The sequence below is a fragment of the Carassius auratus genome, unplaced genomic scaffold (genome assembly GCF_003368295.1).
Source record: "Carassius auratus strain Wakin unplaced genomic scaffold, ASM336829v1 scaf_tig00217031, whole genome shotgun sequence".
In the NCBI taxonomy this organism is placed as follows: Eukaryota; Metazoa; Chordata; class Actinopteri; order Cypriniformes; family Cyprinidae; genus Carassius; species Carassius auratus.
In genome coordinates, this window is record NW_020528863.1 from 22,639 (window position 1) to 42,582 (window position 19,944).

At 36.5% G+C, this 19,944-nt stretch overlaps 1 protein-coding gene and 1 pseudogene across 1 annotated transcript; both read left to right on the forward strand.

Moving 5' to 3' along the window:
• Positions 1 to 100: 100 nt before the first annotated feature.
• On the forward strand, positions 101 to 14,622 carry LOC113099782 (zinc finger protein OZF-like; annotated as a pseudogene).
• A 150-nt stretch (positions 14,623 to 14,772) lies between these two features.
• Positions 14,773 to 19,616, forward strand: LOC113099790 (uncharacterized). The gene is made up of 4 exons (XM_026264744.1): positions 14,773 to 15,221; positions 15,609 to 15,776; positions 15,893 to 16,226; positions 19,411 to 19,616. The coding sequence occupies exons 2-4, from the start codon at positions 15,618 to 15,620 to the stop codon at positions 19,578 to 19,580; spliced, it is 663 nt and encodes a 220-aa protein (XP_026120529.1). The 5' UTR covers positions 14,773 to 15,221; positions 15,609 to 15,617; the 3' UTR covers positions 19,581 to 19,616.
• The last annotated feature ends 328 nt before the right edge of the window (positions 19,617 to 19,944 follow it).

The following is a 19,944-nucleotide window of genomic DNA, read 5'->3' on the forward strand; positions in this document are numbered from 1 at the left end:
GTAATTGTGCATTTTTGACTTTGCAAGCATGACGGTGTACACTGAAAGTAAATATGCGGTTTTTATTTAAATGAGAAAAGCAGGTGCAGACAGAATATCTACTAACACGCAGTCGTTCTGAGAGAGATTAGCACTTCTCGAGCTGTAGGAGGCGCAGTGACCATCTTAGTCCAGTAAATCCACCGGTAAAACCACTGAAGAAGAAAAGACGGTTGGAGGCTTACAGACTCGGTACGTGTTTTAACTCTTTATATTTTGTTACCTTTAGCACGCTAATGAGCTTGAATGAAGAGTTTGTTATCCAGATCTGGTTTAAAATAACCCAAAGGTTTTACTAAAGTAACCACAGTTTAACTTGGGTATTTGTAATAAAGCCACTTTAGGCTTAACACAAATTCGCCATTGTTTTACTTACTATAATTACAGCAAAAACTTACAATGGTAAATTTGTGCATAGCCTAAAATAAAAGTGTCCATCATGTAAACATAACTTTTGTAGTATGCTGGAAATGTTGGAAGGATGCATAAAATCGATTAACTCTGCCGTATTGAAGTTATAGTGTTAAGTTTATTAAATGCAGCTTAATTGAAGTGATAGATTTTAGATATTCCTATGAAGAATTTATTCCTATTCAACAAAGAGCCTAAAATGGTGTGTCTCATCAAATACTTTTTGTATTTGACATTTCCGAATATTCAGAAGTGAATTTTCTTTATTCAGTTCGGTGTAGTTGTGCTTTTTTTGTTTGTTCACTTTATTATAAATAATGTATATTTTAAATAGATAATATATAAATATTGTATATATTATAATAATCATGGTGTGTTTGTGTTCAGATGTTGAGCATGAAAGCGCAGGTGGATGTGGTCTGCTGTAAATCAGTAGGAACTGATCTGTCCATGCTGGATATTGAGGATTTCATCACAGAAATCTGTCAGCTGAAGAAAGAGGTGGCTTCACTGGAGGCAAAGCTGAGAGAAAGAGGAGACAAACTGTACAGAGAGGTTTGAACAGATCTTCATTTCATCTTTCAGCTCAGTCACTGTCAGTTTGTCCAGTAAAAATGTTAAAGCTTCTATTAAAGGGATAGTTCATGTAGAAATGAATGTCATTTCATGAATCACTTACCTTTGTGTAATTCCAAACCTGTAAGACCTTTGTTCATCTTTAGAACACAAATTAAGATATTGTTGATGAAATCTGGGAGCTTTTTGACCCTCCATCGACAGCAGTGCAGTAGAAATGTTCCAAGTTTCAGAATTATTGCAAGAACATAGTTAAAACAGTCCATGTGCCATCAGTGGTTTAACTCTTAACTTAATGAAGCTACGAAAATATTTTTGTGCACAAAGAAAACAAAGAAGGCAGCGGTTATATTTAAGGCCTCTGTCTCACTATAATTTTCTTTCCAATGACTTCCATTCATAGGCATGTAAATGCGTCAGACCGTAAACACAAGCCCATGCAAAGGTATTTTGCTGCGTAGCAAAGTTCAAGTTTGGTGAACTCTGACCTGCAAATTTACATCATGTGTTTCTGAGTGACAAACACTGATCGATACGTCACAGCATGACCACTTAGCTGAATCAAAAGAACATAAATTTAATACTGCAGTGCTGCAGAAAAAAATGGAGTAGATTGTATGTTTTTTGCATTTTAGATATATTATTTTTGGTTATTTGTTGAATTTAAGGTTTTTAAAAGTTGCTGCAGAGCGTGAGGTCGTATCACAACTAGTGTTGGGCGATATGGTCATTTTTCAAATCATCATATCGTCAGTCCGTGAGATCGACAAAACACGATCTTATCGTGCTTGGGTGGAGCAAGAGAGAGACTCTTTTTTTTCTGGTGTTTTAAACCACGCAGGTGCGTGCGAGAGAGTCTATGGAATCACCAATAATTGAAAATATATACTTTAAAACATACTGAAACTAACGTTAAATATAAAAATACTGTATTTAAAACAGCTAAGTTCATATATATATAGTCGGACACAACTGTCATATCACTCGTCCTGTGACAAATCTGCCGCATCTGCGCACCAAAGTTAATGTTCGGAAAAATCAGTCAACGGTGAAAATCAATAGATTTAATTTAAAGTTCAACAGTTTAACACTAATATCGGGCATAAACGAACACGTTAAATATAAAGTATTTAAAACTGGTAAGTTCACATATTTGGAGTAAAGTTGAATTGAACTCCTGCATCAGTGATACAGCGCTCTGGACCACGCGCCTCATGACGAGCTCGACGCACCGCCACAGAAACAAGAATGAGATGCATTCTAACATAACTGTGGCATTAAACTCAGTTAGTGAGGACTCATTTAAAATAGGGCACATATATAGGCCGTTCAGATTACTTGTTAAAGTGCAGTGAAATACCTTATATCTGCAGACGATGTACGTCTGTTTGTGGATGGAGACTTTGTAACTAGAGGTCAACCGATATATCGGGCCGATATTTGTAATTTTTGAATATATCGGCAACTGCCGATATCCGTGTTTTGTAGCGCCGATTTAAAGTCAGGCACGTCGGCGGGCAGCCCCGTGTTATTGTTGCACTGGAATGTGCTGCTGCTGCCACTGCATGTGAAGCACCCCAAGACAAAACTTTTGGAAGATTCAACAACTGCCCTGGGAGAAAAAGGTATTCAGAGAATTTCACTCTGTAAATGGGGTGGAGAAGTTGTCAGCTCTTACAAACACTGCAGCGTGACGTTACCAAAGTAAACTGTCTCTGACGTTACTCCGCCCAGCTCACAGAAAGCACTGTGCTCGGAGAGACAGCTGTCCTGGAGCTTCCCAGAACGGTGAATGACATTTGTTCAGAAGCATGGTTTGATGCAGACAATAACCATTTTTCCATCCAACTCATTTGTATTTAGGGATGCCAATATTCGATAATTTCCATGATCGATCGTCGTTTAAATTAATATTCAATTAATAACCTTAATGCTGCAAAATGCGTCTGCAGCGGTATTATTATTATGTGCAAAAGCCACTTGGAAAAAAAGCTCTCTCATCTGAATTAAAGGGGTTTTCGTCAGAATAAAATGCTAGTAGCAGGACTGTAAAATGAATTATGTGATTATGATCATTTGATAAAATGAAGAGAGCGCGCCATACGTTGGAGATCATTTATCTTTGTTGACGCTGCCTTCACACTGGCAGTTGAAATCCGCTCCGTAATACGCAATACTCCCCCAGTGGACGTCGTACTACACCGCTGAAAAGCCTCGGAAGCGAGTAGAACAAAAATGGCAGAGAGATTAGAATGATTGATATTGTCTGTATCTGAATGTGCATGTCAGGTCAGCTAAATGTGATATAGTGGTATATAGGGCTGCAACAACCCTTAACTCGAGCGAGAGAGACCGAGTGTGTCCGAGAGTGGGGGGCACAATATTTAATTATTCATTTTAATTGTATTCACTGCCCTTATAATGTTAGAAAATCATAAAAAAAAAAAAATGACATGACAACTTCGTTATAAAATTATTATTTATTTTATTAAAAGTTATGAATTCAGGTTTGTTTATCAGTACCATAGCAACGCCAACTTCCGCTGGAATTGTCGGATAGGAACCGTCCGCTGATTTCAACTGCCAGGAACGGAGGAACTTGAACGCCCCGCGCATTTTGGCTTCCCTGTCAGATAAAATGATGAAGGAAAGCGGTTAGAGTGAAAAGATTGTGCCAGATCTTTATGAACAGGAGAAGAAAATCATTTGTGGATAAACTATCCTGAGCATCCTCTGTTGCACTCACGACAGACGAGTGCACGTCCAGGGGGACGGAGATCTCTGTGACGATAACGGCTCAATTCATCACAGCAGACTGGAAGATGAGAAATCAGGCTATTATGTTAGAAAGAAGATATTATGCCATGTGCACTTTGTTGATTTCATATATTTAAATTTAATAATTTAATTTAAAAAAAAAAAAAGACAAAATATATGTTTATTTGTCTTGGCCTTTTTTTTTTTTTTTTTTTTTTTTGCTGATCCGAAAAATGATACGAGGACGAGGGAGCGCGGGTTTGCCTAGATGTATTTGGAGGTTATTGCTCAGGTCTCGTTCTGCGCATATCCAAATGTTTCCACATTCGCAATGTATCTGAATGTTAAACTATAATATTTTTTTTCTTTTTTTAATATAAACTAGACGGAAAATATCATCTTCTTCACATGAGCAAAAACGTCCTTGGCATAACAGCAGAGAGGACCAGTATACTATGGTCTATTTAAACTGACCAGTGTAACCTTTTATTTGTTTGGTTGACTGTACTTTATTTTCACAATGAACAGACTGTGATGTAATTTTGAAATTAGAATGCACTTTAGATGTTCTGTGTCATTTATACCAAACACAAGTGTTGCTGGTTGCTCGTGTGTTTGAAGCACTACTATTATTTATTTTTATATATATTTATTTTTATATTTTTCATTTTAATTGATTTTTATTTATTTAAATGTATATTTGTTTACATTTATGTTCCAACAAACTTGAAAAATTGATAAATGCTCTAAAACTTTTATGTAAATGATATATATATATATATATATATATATATATATATATATATATATATATATATATATATATATATATATATATAATTTAATACTTGGTCAGTTTATTAATTTGTTTGGTTAACTTTGGATACATTTTTTATTTTAATACCATGCAGTGCACAAAATTAAGATTCGAGAGATGGTTCAAGTCAGTGCTCAATAAATGATAAGTTTAGAAATGTTGTGCATCCACTTATTATTAGTGCGACATTTTAGCATGCAAATGAAGGCGAAAACTTCAAGATATCGGCCCTAAAAATCGGCAGCACATATCGGCCATCAGCTGTCCCTGACCTCTAAACATTGGCATCGGCTATAGAAAAACCCATATCGGTCGATCTCTATTTGTAACAGCCAAAACTCTGTATTTTGCATGCATCACATTATAGTACGGTGTACATGGAAATAATAAAAAGGCTGCAGAGCGAACTTATGATCCATAGTGGTTCTCACGTAGTCCTTCTAGTGTGCGTTATAATGATCAGTCTTTAATAGAAGGTCTATGTGAGAACCACTATGGATGCTAAGTTCGCTCTGCCGCCTTGTTAATTTTCTGTCTTTACTTTAATTGTAATGCCAAGAAAGTTAATCTGTAATGTATGAGAAGAGTGCGTTGTCGTGTAGCAGTCATTAAATGTGTGGGGCACCAACTCCTCGTTTTTTATCTCTTTCATTTCATGGATTTAACGAGTTATCCGAGTCAAAGCGGACAACTTCAGTGACTACAGGCTCTTATCCTCTTGTGCTCGCGCACGGTGTGTGTGTGTGTGTGTGTGTGTGAGAGAGAGAAATGCGGTGCGGAAGTGAAATAGCTGGGCAGTTTTATTTTAATAAGCAGCCTAATAAAAATAATAGTTATTATTATTATAATCTAATACATTAATAGGAAAATGAGCCTAATATCATCTTGATTATCGACAAAGAAATCTGCTTATGTCGATATCTCTGACTATCGTCGATACACGTTACTATACCTTAATCACAACCATTGCAGCATGCAAGGTAATTTTGCATGCTCTAAGTCTAGTGTGGATTTTCTGCTATTATTGCAAATAGTGGCAATTATCTGCTCCTTGGTATTGTAGTGCATTATAAAACATAATCCAAAAATAACATATTTATTGTAAATTACAATTTTTAAATGGATGCCTCCTTATTGGGACAATATAAGCCCTCCCTATACAAACTCTACCCGATACTTTTTAAACTTTTTGATTATTTGCCCTGACAAAGATGTAGATCAAACCAGTGGACACTGCTACTCCTGCAGCACTTTCCAATAATTTCTAATTTTCATACAGTCCCCATCTGACTGGAAGAGGTGGAAATATTGGTATGCTTATCTCTAATGATTGGAAATGTATTCCTTTAACTTTTGTTTTTATGGACCCTCAGGGCCACTACGTAACTTTGTGGAAGAAATGGGCTGCTCTCAACCTTTCCTGAGGATAGTACTCCTCTAGTTATGCTTGGAGACTTCAACATCCACCGAGATAAACCTCTGTCTGCTGACTTCCACACTCTGCTTGCCTCTTTTGATCTCAAGAGAAGTTTTAACCATGGATAATCACAAATCATGCAACCAACTGGACCTTATTTACATGACACTGTTCTACTGATCATGTTCTGGTTACTCCACTGCACACGTTGGATCACTTCCTCCTCACTCTCAACCTGGTTCCTAACACAACACATACTAGAGCTGTAATTGGGCCATATCCACATCCCATGGTAACTAGGATTTACACAAGCTTCAGTCTGGATCCAGAACACCTGAGAAGAGATGATGCTGACCCTCAGAGGACCCCAGATGATGCTAACCCTGAATCAACAAACAAAACTAACAAATAGCCGTCGTGTTCGGGCAAAGATCTTTAGCTCTAACACATAGACCTCCATGTCATCTTTTGACGTAACCTACGCTCAGTCTCACCCTCCCGGCTATCTACTATGGTTTCATTTTTGCTTCCTTCCCTTAAACAGTTAGCATGTCTTGATGCTAACAGTGGTACTGACACTTTCTGCTCCACTCTTAAATCTTGTTTAGACACTGTTTGCCCCTTTTCTTCCAGGCCAACCCGAACCACCCTTTCAGCCCCTTGATTATCTGATGTTCTCTGCGAGCATAATACTAAGCTCATGGCTGCTGAAAGGGTGTGGCACAAATAAAAAATACTACTGAACCTAATGTGTATTGGTCACTCTTCTTTTCATTCTCTGCTAATGTCTCCACTGCTGAAAAGACATGCTATCTTAACTAAATTAACAATTCATCTAACTTTCACATGCTCTTTAAAGCATTTTTCCCCCTCCTTCATCAACTCTGACAGCTGATGATTTTAAGTTCTTCATTAATAAAATTAAAACTATCCGTGCACAATTTTCCACACCACAGTCCGTCAAGCACATCTTACCAGCAAACTTACACTCATTCACATCCTTCTCTTCACTCTCTGAGGCAGAAGACTCCAAACTCATCCTTACTAATCGTCCTACTACTTGTCCATTTGATCATATTCCATCTCATCTCCTTCAAGCCATTTCTCCTGTAGTTGTACCTGCATCACTCACATCATCAACACATCCTTCCACACTGCTGTTTTTCCCTCAGCATTAAGACCGGCTTATATAACCCTACTTCTTAAGAAACCAACACTTAACCCATCTCTTTTAGAAAACTACAGACCAATTTCCCTTCCTTTCATGGCAAAAACACTTGAACGAGTTGTGTTCCACCAAGTCTCTTCTTTTCTCATGCAGAACAACCTCCTCGACAGCAACCAATCTGGCTTCAGAAGTTGACATTCAACCGAGGTTGCCTTGCTCTCAGATTTTTAAGCATTAAGACTGGCAAGAGTGGATTCCAATACTTATCTTGCTGGATCTGTCCACTGATTTTGACACGACTAACCACCAGATCATCCTGTCAACCCTACTGGCAAAGTGCATCTCAGGAACCACACTCCAGTAGTTTGAGTCTTATCTCTCAGATAGTTTCTTCAAGATTTCTGATTAAGTTCAGACAGTTGTCTGATTAATTTTATAGTCTCAAGCATTACATTTTTTTACTTCAATAAAAACAAGGATTAGTTTTTTTTATTTGAATTGAATTAAGCGGTACATTGAAACTCTAAGAGGATATTAAGGCAGGTGCGGCTGTGATATTATCACCAACATTACAACATGTTATTAACTTTATGCTATCAAAATCCAAAAAAGATTAACAGGATTATAAAAGTACCTAAGAGTGATGCACGGGCCTCATCTTGTGCTTTTTTCTTTTCCTTATCTCTGCGCTGGACTACTGTTGTCTGTTCCCTGGCAAAGTTGTCCAGCCACAAACATGAGGAAAGGTCAAGCACGACCGTGGCTGTGGGAATGGTGCATCATGTGTGCTTAGACTGTCTACTGTCTTCATCGTGAAATGCATTTTTTATAATTCTGGTTACATGTTTATTTACGTACAGTACAAACCAATAGTTTAGACACACCTCATTCAATGAGTTTTCTTTATTTTCATGACTTTGAAAATTGTAGATTCACACTGAAGGCATCAAAACTATGAATTAACACATGGATTATGGAATTATATACATAACAAAAAAGTCTGCTTTGCACACTCTTGTCATTCTCTTGATGATCTTCAAGAGGTAGTCTCCTGAAATGGTCTTGCTTTTTTGTTGAGCAACTGGGATGGTGCCCACCCCCCCCCCCCCCCCCCACTAGTGTTCTCTGTATGGGAGCGGCAGTACTGGACATAGACATAAATACCCGTTTAATGGATATGTCGGCTGTCGCAGTATTCCATGGATAGAATGTGTGCAGCAGCATAATACAATGATATTTCTGCAGATTGTGGATAATTTTTTATCGTCATCAATCAAAATTATTCATTTTGCACACCCCTTCCCTCGGAAGAAATCGCAGACCGAAGGCAGACAGGGACTCAAACCAACACACAAGAGAAGACCTATGATGAAACAAAAAAGGAAGCAAGAAGAAATCAAAAGACCTTTCAACGAAAAGTGGAAGTCAGGTCGAGAATGGCTGGTATATGATATGAGAGTATATTCACAACAACAAAAATTTGGCTAGTAAAAATGCTCTGTGGCTAGTAACTTTGGAAAACCGAGCAAAAAAGTTAATGTCAAGCCCTGCTGACAGCACTGCCACCCCTCTCAAAGATTTGCATCGCAAATTCTGCATTTGCTTTTTTCCTCTTTAAAGATAAAATACTTCCACACCACTGACATGGCTATTCTGTAAGTTAGCTAACTCTCATACTCATGCGAGTATAATTGGCTACTACCGTATTTCCCAGATTATAAAGCGCACTGGATTATAAGGCGCACCTTCAATGAATGGCCTATTTTAGAACTGTTTTCATATATAGGGCGCACCGGATTAGAAGGCGCATAGAATAGAAGATACTGCAGTCAAACATTTGACTGGGTTTGCGTTATGCATCCACTAGATGGAGCTGTGGTAAAGGGAATGTCAGCACGTCTTGATCCATATATAAAGCGATCCAGATTATAAGGCGCACTTTTTTTTGAGAGAATTAAAGGCTTTTAAGTGCGCCTTATAGTGCGGAAGATACGGTACTCTTATCATGTGAAAGGCTGCGTGAGTAACTGGATGTCGCAGCAAGGGAATTGCTTATATTCAAGCATTTAGGTGATTGTTTAAGCTAGATTTTCCCATGGTTTGTGTTGAATAGGTATCGGATCATATTTTTTTCTTCCCTCCAATCTCTGATCTAGCGTTCTGGGCCATTATCTGCACGATACTAATGTCGTGGATCAGATCGGGAGATCCCTAATTGATTGTGCTTTACGTCTTGGTGTATTCTTTCAAATGGTGCTAAAGTGTGCATTTCCTGGATAACTGATTTGTGAGAAACCAGTGAGAGTTTGTAAAAGTACATCACCAATGCTGACAGCTCAAAGGCTTACCATTCAGACTTCGTATATACACGACTTAGAGCAAGTAAATAATTCAGAATGACTGAAGCTATGGCTGTTGAGCGGGATGTTGATTTACTGCTTGAAACATCAAGCAAATGAAGGTTGTGCAGTGAAAATTTTTCAGTGGACGACTTCAAACCTGGTCAAGGAAAGATACGATGATTTCTGAAATTTGCAAACCACAGAGGTATGAGTAGAAGCAAAATGGGGAGATTGTTGAGGATGTTCAGTTGCTCTGAATCATCATCTCTTGTGTCAACATGTGAACGCGCAGTGGAGACTGACACGGAGGAGAGGACATTTCTGAATAAATGTTTTTTTGTTCCCTTTGTGCAAAAAAAGTATTATTAAACCTTCATAATATTGGAGTTGGACCACTGATATCACATGAACTGTTTAACCAAAGTCCTTCTAGTTTTGCTTTCGTCAATGAAAATTATGGCTAAATGTCGTCGTCAACGAACCTTTATAATGTGACAAAAATGAGACGAGACGCAACAAAAATGCTGCTCATGTGACGATGTCTATAATTAAATGTATAATGCAATATTGTTGATGAATAAAAACAAGACTAAATGTGGTTTACAAAATAAAAACTATGCTAAAATGTCTCATTTTCGTTGACTAAATAATATAATAAGATAACCTTGTATGAAATGGGTTTGGATAAAATAAAATTTTGGTTTTATCTATACTTCTAGGTATATACTGACTTTTAAATAGAATTGCGTTACTAAAAAGAGACTAAAATACTATTTTCATCAACTAAAACTAGACCAAAATGTAATAATTTTTCGTTGACTAAAACCAGACTAAAATTTAATAATTTTTCGGCAACTAAAACTAGACTAAAATGTAATAATTTTTCGTTGACTAAAACCAAAAATTTGACTAAAAAAATGTAATAATTTTTTGTAGACTAAAACTAGACTAAAATGTAATAATTTTTCGTTGACTAAAACTAGACTAAAATGTAATAATTCTTCGTCAACTAATACTAGACTGAAATGTTATTAGTTTTTGTCGACTAAAACCAGACTAAAATGTAATAATTTTTTGTAGACTAAAACTAGACTAAAATGATATAATTTTTCGTTGACTAAAACTAGACTAAAATTTAATAATTTTCTGTCGACTAAAACCAGACTAAAATGTAATAATTTTTTGTAGACTAAAACTAGACTAAAATGTAATAATTTTTCGGCGACTAAAACCAGACTAAAATGTAAAAAATTTTTGTAGACTAAAACTAGACTAAAATGTAATAATTTTTCGGCGACTAAAACCAGACTAAAATGTAATAATTTTTCGGCGACTAAAAAATGTAATAATTTTTCGTCAACTAAAACTAGACTAAAATGTAATAATTCTTCGTCAACTAAAACCAGACTAAAATTGTAATAATTTTTTTGTAGACTAAAACTAGACTAAAATGTTATAATTTTTTCGTTGACTAAAACTAGACTAAAATGTAATAATTTTTTTGTCGACTAAAACCAGACTAAAATGTAATAATTTTTTGTAGACTAAAACTAGACTAAAATGTTATAATTTTTCGTTGACTAAAACTAGACTAAAATGTAATAATTTTTTTGTCGACTAAAACCAGACTAAAATGTAATAATTTTTTGTAGACTAAAACTAGACTAAAATGTAATAATTTTTCATCTACTAAAACCAGACTAAAATGTAATAATTTTTCAGCGACTAAAACTAGACTAAAATGTAATATTTTTTGTAGACTAAAACTAGACTAAAATGTAATAATTTTTTGTAGACTAAAACTAGACTAAAATGTAATAATTTTTCGTTGACTAGAACCAGACTAAAATGTAATAATTTTTCGGCGACTAAAACCAGACCTAAATGTAATAATTTTTCGGCGACTAAAACCAGACCTAAAATGTAATGATTTTTCCGCGACTAAAACTAGACTAAAATGTAATGATTTTTCCGCGACTAAAACTAGACTAAAATGTAATAATTTTTCGGCGACTAAAACTAGACTAAAATGTAATAATTTTTCGTCAACTAAAACTAGACTAAAATGTAATAATTTTTGTAGACTAAAACTAGACTAAGATATAATTAATTTTTTGTAGACTAAAACTAGACTAAAATGTAATAATTTTTTGGCGACTAAAACCAGACTAAAAATGTAATAATTGTTCATAGACTAAAATGTAATAATTTTTTGTAGACTAAAACTAGACTAAAATGTAAAAAATTTCGTCAACTAAAACTAGACTAAAATGTAATAATTTTTCGTCAACTAAAACTAGACTAAAATGTAATTAATTATTTGTAGACTAAAACTAGAATAAAATGTAATAATTTTTCGGCGACTAAAACCAGACTAAAATGTAATAATTTTTCATCGACTAAAACTAGACTAAAATGTAATAAATTTTTTGTAGACTGAAACTAGAATAAAATGTAATAATTTTTCGGCGACTAAAACCAGACTAAAATGTAATAATTTTTCGTGAACTAAAACTAGACTAAAATGTAATAATTTTTCGTCAACTAAATGTAATAATTTTTCATCAACTAAAACTAGACTAAAATGTAATAATTTTTTGTAGACCAAAACTAGACTAAAATGTAAGAATTTTTCGTCGACTAAAACCAGACTAAAATGTAAGAATTTTTCGTCAACTAAAACCAGACTAAAATGTAATAATTTTTCGGTGACTAAAACTAGACTAGACTAAAAAGAGTATGAACGTGACTAAAACTAATAAAAACCAAAATGACAGCTGCACACAAAGACTAGACTAAAACTAAAATTAAAACAGGCCACCAAAAACAACACTAGTCCTTACTGTGTTTCTAGGTCTGGGAACATTTAAGTTGCATAGTTGTCTATGGGATGGTCAGAAAGCTCTCGGATTTTATATCTTAATATCTGTTCTGAAGATGAACAGAGGGCTTACAGGTTTGAAATGACATGAAGGGGGAGTAATTAATGGCAGCATTTTCATTTTAGGTGAACCATAACGTTTCAAAGTTGATTCATGACTGTCAGAATCAATGGATATATGATTCTGTATTGATAAGTTGATTGTGTTTGTCAGGATGTGGAGCAGGTTTGGGTGCGTGAGACTGATGGGACAGAAGCTCAGGATTCAGTCTGGAGCGTCAGAGATCAGAGATCCAGAGACACACAGGACTCAGAGCTCAGCCTCACTTTACTCTGTTATACTGACGCTCAGGATCATGAATCCACTGATCAAACCTCTGACTGTAACGCTGGAGAACAGCAGATGCTGCAGACGCCGCTGAGGATGTGCTCCGTCAAACTGGTGGACTGCAGGAACCTGATCGAGAGCAGAGGAGAAGAAACCACCGCTGAGAAACAACAACAACACACTGATGAGGAAGAGGAGGAGGAGGAGAAGGAGAATAATGTGGAGGATGATGATCAGAGTGATGATGATGATGACAGTGGTGATGAAGAAGATGAAGATTTCATCCCTCCAGGTTTGTTTCTCCTTTTTATGAGCGTTTGATGTTTCTCTAACATTTGAATGTCAGCAGACTCTTCAGGATCAGGTTCATATTTGCTGATGGTCTCTGGTGATCTGATCAGGTTTGAGTAAAGATTTTCTGAGGTATTCGGGAACACAATGGCAAGAGACAGATTTTCTGTGCCTGTTTTTAAGGCAGTCTAATTTGACTTGAAATCTAATTTAATTTTCTTTTGTTATGATATATATGTATATTCATAAAAGAAAAAAATTATGATTGCAGTATTATCATACTGTGAAATGACATTGTAAAATATAATGAAATAGGTGGCAAATGTTGCATTTCCTTTCAAGTATTTTTTTAAATCCAGAATTTATAACCATTTTGTTAATTTCAGATGATAAAGGCTGTTCATCTTCTAATGGAGATACAGACTTAACATCAAAAGAGCAGCTGACGGTCAAGAGTTTCTCCTGCAGCACCTGTGGAAAAACACTGAGTTCAGAGAGCCATTTAAAGAGACACGAGAGAAAACACACGGAACAGAAAGACTTCAGCTGTAGGAGATGCAAAATCAGCTTTCCTACCGCAGAAGAGAGACTTCATTCAAAAGAGCACAGCGGGAAGAAGGAGTTTCACTGTGAACAGTGCGGGAAGGATTTTTTCACCACTGTTCCTAATATGAAATCTCATATAAAAACACACAGCGAAAAGTCTTTCCACTGCAGTGAATGTGACAAGTATTTCAGCAACAAAGCAAATCTTGATGCTCATAAGCGAATCCACACGGGAGCCCATACAAATGTCCGCACTGCGAGAAGACCTTCAATCATGGATCTCATCTGAAGAAACATATACGTTTGCACACTAATGAGAGACCGTATCAGTGCAGTGAATGTGGGAAAGCCTTCACAGACTCAGGCTCTCTAAAGTCACACCAGAAAATCCATTCAGATGAGAAACCGCTTCAGTGCAAACACTGCGACAAACGATTCCGTCATATTAATAGTTTGAACATTCACGAGAGGACACACACTGGAGAGAAACCATATCTGTGCGCCCACTGCGGGAAGAGCTTTTCAAATTCACCTAGTTTTTTATTTCATAAGCGAGTCCACACCGGAGAAAAACCATATCACTGCAGCATCTGTGGGAAGAGTTTCGGTAAACATGGCACATTTCGAAACCACAAGAGGATTCATACTGGAGAAAGACCGTTCAAATGCTCACAGTGTGAAAAGACGTTTGCTCGATCAGACGTCCTTAAGGTCCATCAGCGAGTTCATACAGGAGAGAAACCTTACTCCTGCTCCATCTGCGGCGAGAGATTCGCTTATTTAGGTAGTTTTCAGACCCACCAGAACAAACACGCTAAAGAACAAACTGCTCCAGAATCACCAGAGTGACTTTCATCAGTCAATCTGGGAAATAAATCTTGTTTGGCTCGTCCTGAAAGTGTTCATTGAGTTCTGAGTGAACTTTTTTAATGCTGTAGATTGATCCAAGTGCTGTATATAATGTCATGTTTGACAGAGTAAAGCAATGATTTTATGTTAAACCAAACAGAACAATTAAGAATTCTCAAAATAAAATACTACAATAATATGATCGCCTAGGTTTCATAATGCATGTTTTATGTGTTGAAATGCATGAAGGAGAGTCTGGTAAATACACTCTGCTTTTTCATTGCTGGACCGGTTTCTTTTAATCAAGAGAGAGCCATGGCTTAACTATCCATTTCATCACTGTTCTTCAAGAGTATTTATGCTGCTGTGTAAGTTAAGAAATTTACTTGGTAGAAACTAATCATCTGGGAGGAAAAGTGTGTTGGTGCAAGGACTGGAGTTGAAAACCTCTGCGAAAGACTGAGCTATACACAGACAGTAACCACTGATGGCAGACGGACTGTTCTGACGATGTCTTTCATACTTTTCTGGACCTTGACAATGTAATTTACTTAGCAGTCTATGCGAAAGTAACAAGCTTCCAAAAACGTAATTGTGCATTTTGGACTTAATTAAACGTGCGGTTTTTCTTTAAATGAGAAAAGCAGGTGCAGACAGAATATCTACTAACACGCAGTCGTTCTGACTCAGAGAGATTAGCACTTCTCGAACTGTAGGAGGCGCTGTGACCATCTTAGTCCAGTAAATCCACCGGTAAAACCACTGAAGAAGAAAAGACGGTTGGAGGCTTACAGACTCGGTACGTGTTTTAACTCTTTATGTTTTGTTACTTTTAGCACGCTAATGAGCTTGAATGAAGAGTTTGTTACCAGATCTGGTTTAAATTAACCCATAGGTTTTACTAAAGTAACCATAGTTTAACTTGGGTATTTGTAATAAAACCACATTAGGCTTAGCACAAGTTTACCATTGTTAGTTTGGTAAACAATGGTAAATTTGTGCTTAGTCTAAAATGTCCAGCATATAACCATATTACTATTGTAGTATGCTAAATACCTTAAATAGATTAAATCTCAGTCATATTTAAGCTACAGTGTTAAGTTTATTGAATGCAGCTTAATTGAAGTGATTTATTTATATATATATATATATATATTTGTAATAATCATGAAGTGTTTGTGTTCAGTTGTTGAGCATGAAAGCGCAGGTGGATGTGGTCTGCTGTAAATCAGTAGGAACTGATCTGTCCATGCTGGATATTGAGGATTTCATCACAGAAATCTGTCAGCTGAAGAAAGAGGTGGCTTCACTGGAGACAAAGCTGAGAGAAAGAGGAGACAAACTGAACAGAGAGGTTTGAACAGATCTTCATTTCATATTTAGCTGCTAATATGGACTGATAGTTGTGTGAATCAATGTCTTATTGTTAATCATACTCTCACTAGATATATTACTGATTGTGTTTGTCAGGATGTGGAGCAGGTTTGGGTGCGTGAGACTGATGGGACAGAAGCTCAGGATTCAGTCTGGAGCGTCAGAGATCAGAGATCCAGAGACACACAGGACTCAGAGCTCAGCCTCACTTTACTCTGTTATACTGACGCTCAGGATCATGAATCCACTGATCAAACCTCTGACTGTAATGCTGGAGAACAGCAGATGCTGCAGACGCCGCTGAAGATGTGCTCCGTCAAACTGGTGGACTGCAGGAACCCGATCGAGAGCAGAGGAGAAGAAACCACCGCAGAGAAACAACAACAACACACTGATGAGGAAGAGGAGGAGGAGGAGAATAATGGGGATGGTGATGAATATTTTTGTTTCTCCTTTTATGACCGTTTGTTGTATCTCTGACACTTGAATGTCAGCAGACTCTCCAGGATCAGGTTCATATTGGCTGTTGATCTCTGATGATTTGATCAAGTTTGAGTAAAGATTTTCTGAGATAATGGCAAATGATAGTTTTTATGTTTTCCTCTCTTGAGATCTAGAATGTGAGAGACAAATTTGCTGTGCCTGTTTGTAAGGCTGCCCAATTTTATAATTTTTTTTTATTTAAATTACTTTTGTTATGATATAATTATAGCTAAACTATAGAATCATGAAATAAAAATATTGTGATTGCAGTATTATTATCCCTTGTAGATTGTTCAAATTCACTACCCTTTCATTATGTTCGGAATGAAAACATCCACTCAGTTAAACTGCGGTAAAAATGTATCAGATTAATTTTTTTTTTTCCAAATTTTTTTTGCATAAAAATGTTAATCAACTTCAGTCCTGATCAAAACTACCAAATGTTTTTAAAAAAATGTTTTTAACTCTTTAATTGCCAAGTTCATAAATTATGTCACTGATTTGGGGGGGAAACACACAAAATTACTTATTTTCAAAATAAAAGTAATTGTGGCTGGATTTTTAAAAACTTTTTATAACAGTCTTGGGCATGTCAAAGATTAGTAGCAACATTGGCTTTGATGCATTTTTAGTTTTTGTGCAGCATTAGATTTTAATTTTTGTGTGTGAGATTCTTGATTGTTGGTGGTTTTCCCTGTTGGGAGGAGGTAACATTTGTTATTACTTGTCATTAACCCTTTAGATTTCTGACTAGTATATGAAGCTATATGGAGTATAACAGCATAGTATATTATGTGTGTGTGTGAGAGAGAAAGGGAGAGAGAGTGTGTCTTTGCGCACTTACCTTGATGTATTTGAGAAAATCAAAAGGTACACCTCAGCTCTCAGAACTACATGAAGTAAACAAAAGTGTATTTTGTTGTACAGCACCTGCTGCATTTTAATGGTGGTGAAAGTAATCGGTTGTTAAGTGATGACGTAAGAAGTGCTGTTTCCGGGTCCAGGCCTCAACTCGCATGAGAATATGACTTCAGCAGCCGTTTATGAGCACTGTTTATTCATATTGATAATTTAAGATAAACTCTTTCAAACTTACGGTATACACTACAGTCTCCGTGCTCACAGCGTCCCAAACACAAATCATTTTTATATATTTTGTTTATATTTATATTTTCATTGTCTGGCTATCTGGTACTTCGGTATGGAGTTAAAGGTTAATATTATAACTTTTTTGCTAGTATTCTATCACATTGTGAGTTTATATTAGCACCTTTTGTTTGTTTTCTCGTGGTAACTGATAGACGTTTGGACACGGAAGCGCTGCTACGTGACGTCAGACTTAACAAGCCAATAAAGTAAACAAAAGCAAAGTATGTGGATTTAAACACTTGCATGCCATCATGCTGGATATTTAATGGTGAGAAGAGCAGCAAGCAACACGAGAAAGGGCTTGACGTGTACCAAAGTTTTAGAAATGATTATGCAGCTTGACCCCTCCAGCAAGCTGCAGCTTATTTGAAGTTGGTATTGCATTTTGGTTCATAATACATTGTTCATAAATTTGATGCAAAGTAGATTTTTTTTTTACAGGATTTTAAGTTTTTAAACTGGTTTTACCATCAAGAAAAGACAAGCATTTCAGACATAGGCCATCCGTACTTTTCACCATCAAAAGGCAGCAGGTGCATAAACACACTTCTTTTTTTATTGTTTACTCCATGTAGTTCTGAGAGCATGAGGTGCATATTTTGATTTTTTCAGATACATCAAGGTAAGTGCACAAAGGTCTCTCTCACACCCTCTAACACCCTTTTTTTTAAAGGGGAAGTCGTGGCCTAATGTTAGAGAGTTGAACTGGCAATCGAAAGGTTGTGAGTTCAAGTCTTGGGCCGGCAGGAATTGTAGGTGGGGGGAGTGCATGTACAGTTCTCTCTCCACCCTCAATACCACGACTGAGGTGCCCTTGTAATACCCCTGAACCGAACCCCCGACTGCTCCCCGGGCGCCGCAGCATAAATGGCTGCCCACTGCCATTTAGTGTGTGTGTGTTCATTGCTCTGTGTGTGTGCACTTCGGATGGGTTAAATGCAGAGCACGAATTCTGAGTATGGGTCACCATACTTGGCTGAATGTCACGTCACTTCCTTCACTTCACTTCCTTCTCTCTCTCTCTCTCTCTCTCTCTCTCTCTCACTCACACACACACACACACACACTAAGTGTTAATGTTCCCACCTAGTGATCAACTGTAAAAAAAAAAAATTTTACCTCTTCCCAACAGGGAAACCACCAACAATCAAATCTCACACACACAAACACTATAATTTGCTGTTATACTCCATATAACTCCATATACAAGCCAGAAACTAAGCCTTTTTTTGCTCAGGCCTATCTAAAGGTTAATGGTCCCACCTAGTGATCAACTGTAAAAATAACACATTTTACCTCTTCCCGAAAGGGAAAATCACAAACAATCAAGAATGCGTGATTATATGGTGTTGTGGCTTTGCAATCAAACAATTTTGTTATAATGGAAGTAAATGGGGCAAAAATAGCCACGAACAGTAAAGGAGGGAGAAAAAATTCAAATCTAATGCTGCACAAAAACTAACAATGCATCAAAGCCAATCTTGTTACTAATCTTTGACATGCCCAAGACTGTGTTAAAGGTTAAAAAATATCCAGTCCATAATCCCTTTTTATACTGAAAATATGTAATTTTGTGGAGTTTTTTTCCCCAAATAAGTGACATCATTTATGAACTTGGTAATTAAAGAATAAAAATATATATATATATATATATATATATATATATATATATATATATATATAATGGGTCAAAATAAGATTTGTCATTAATCATTCCATTCCATTAGCTCAAACACAGAGAAAGTTGTGGCCAAAATAAGACTCAACTTTACCCTCTAGTGTACAAAAACGTCCCCAACAACGCATAAGGGTTAAACTGTAAAATGACATTGTAAAATATGATGAATTGGGTGACGAATGTTGCATTTCCAAACTACTTTTTTCAATATGTCTGTGCATGGGTTTAACTTGCAGAGTTTCACACAAATTCTTTTCAAATATATTTTAAAAACCAGAATTTATGATCATTTTGTTCATTTCAGATGATAAAGGCTGTTGTGCATCTTCTGATGGAGAAACAGACTTAACATTAAAAGAGCAGCTGACGGTCAAGAGTTTCTGCCTGCAGCACCTGTGGAAAAACATTGAGTTCAGAGGATCGTTTAGTAAGACACGAGAGAAAACACACAGAACAGAAAGACTTCAGCTGTAAGATATGGAACATCAGTTTTCCTTCCGCAGAAGAGAAAAGACTTCATTCAAAAGAGCACAGCGGGAAGGAGTTTCACTGTGAACAGTGCGGGAAGTTTTTTTTAATTCATTCTAGACTAAAAGTTCACTTAAAGACTCACGGTGAAAAGTGTTTCCACTGCAGTGAATGTGACAAGTATTTCAGCACCAAAGGAAGTCTTGTTGCTCATAAGCGAATCCACACGGGAGAAAGACCTTACAAGTGTCCACACTGCGAGAAAAGATTCAATTACGGATCTCATCTGAAGAAACATATACGTTTGCACACCAATGAGAGACCGTATCAGTGCAGTGAATGTGGGAAAACCTTTATAGACTCAGACTCT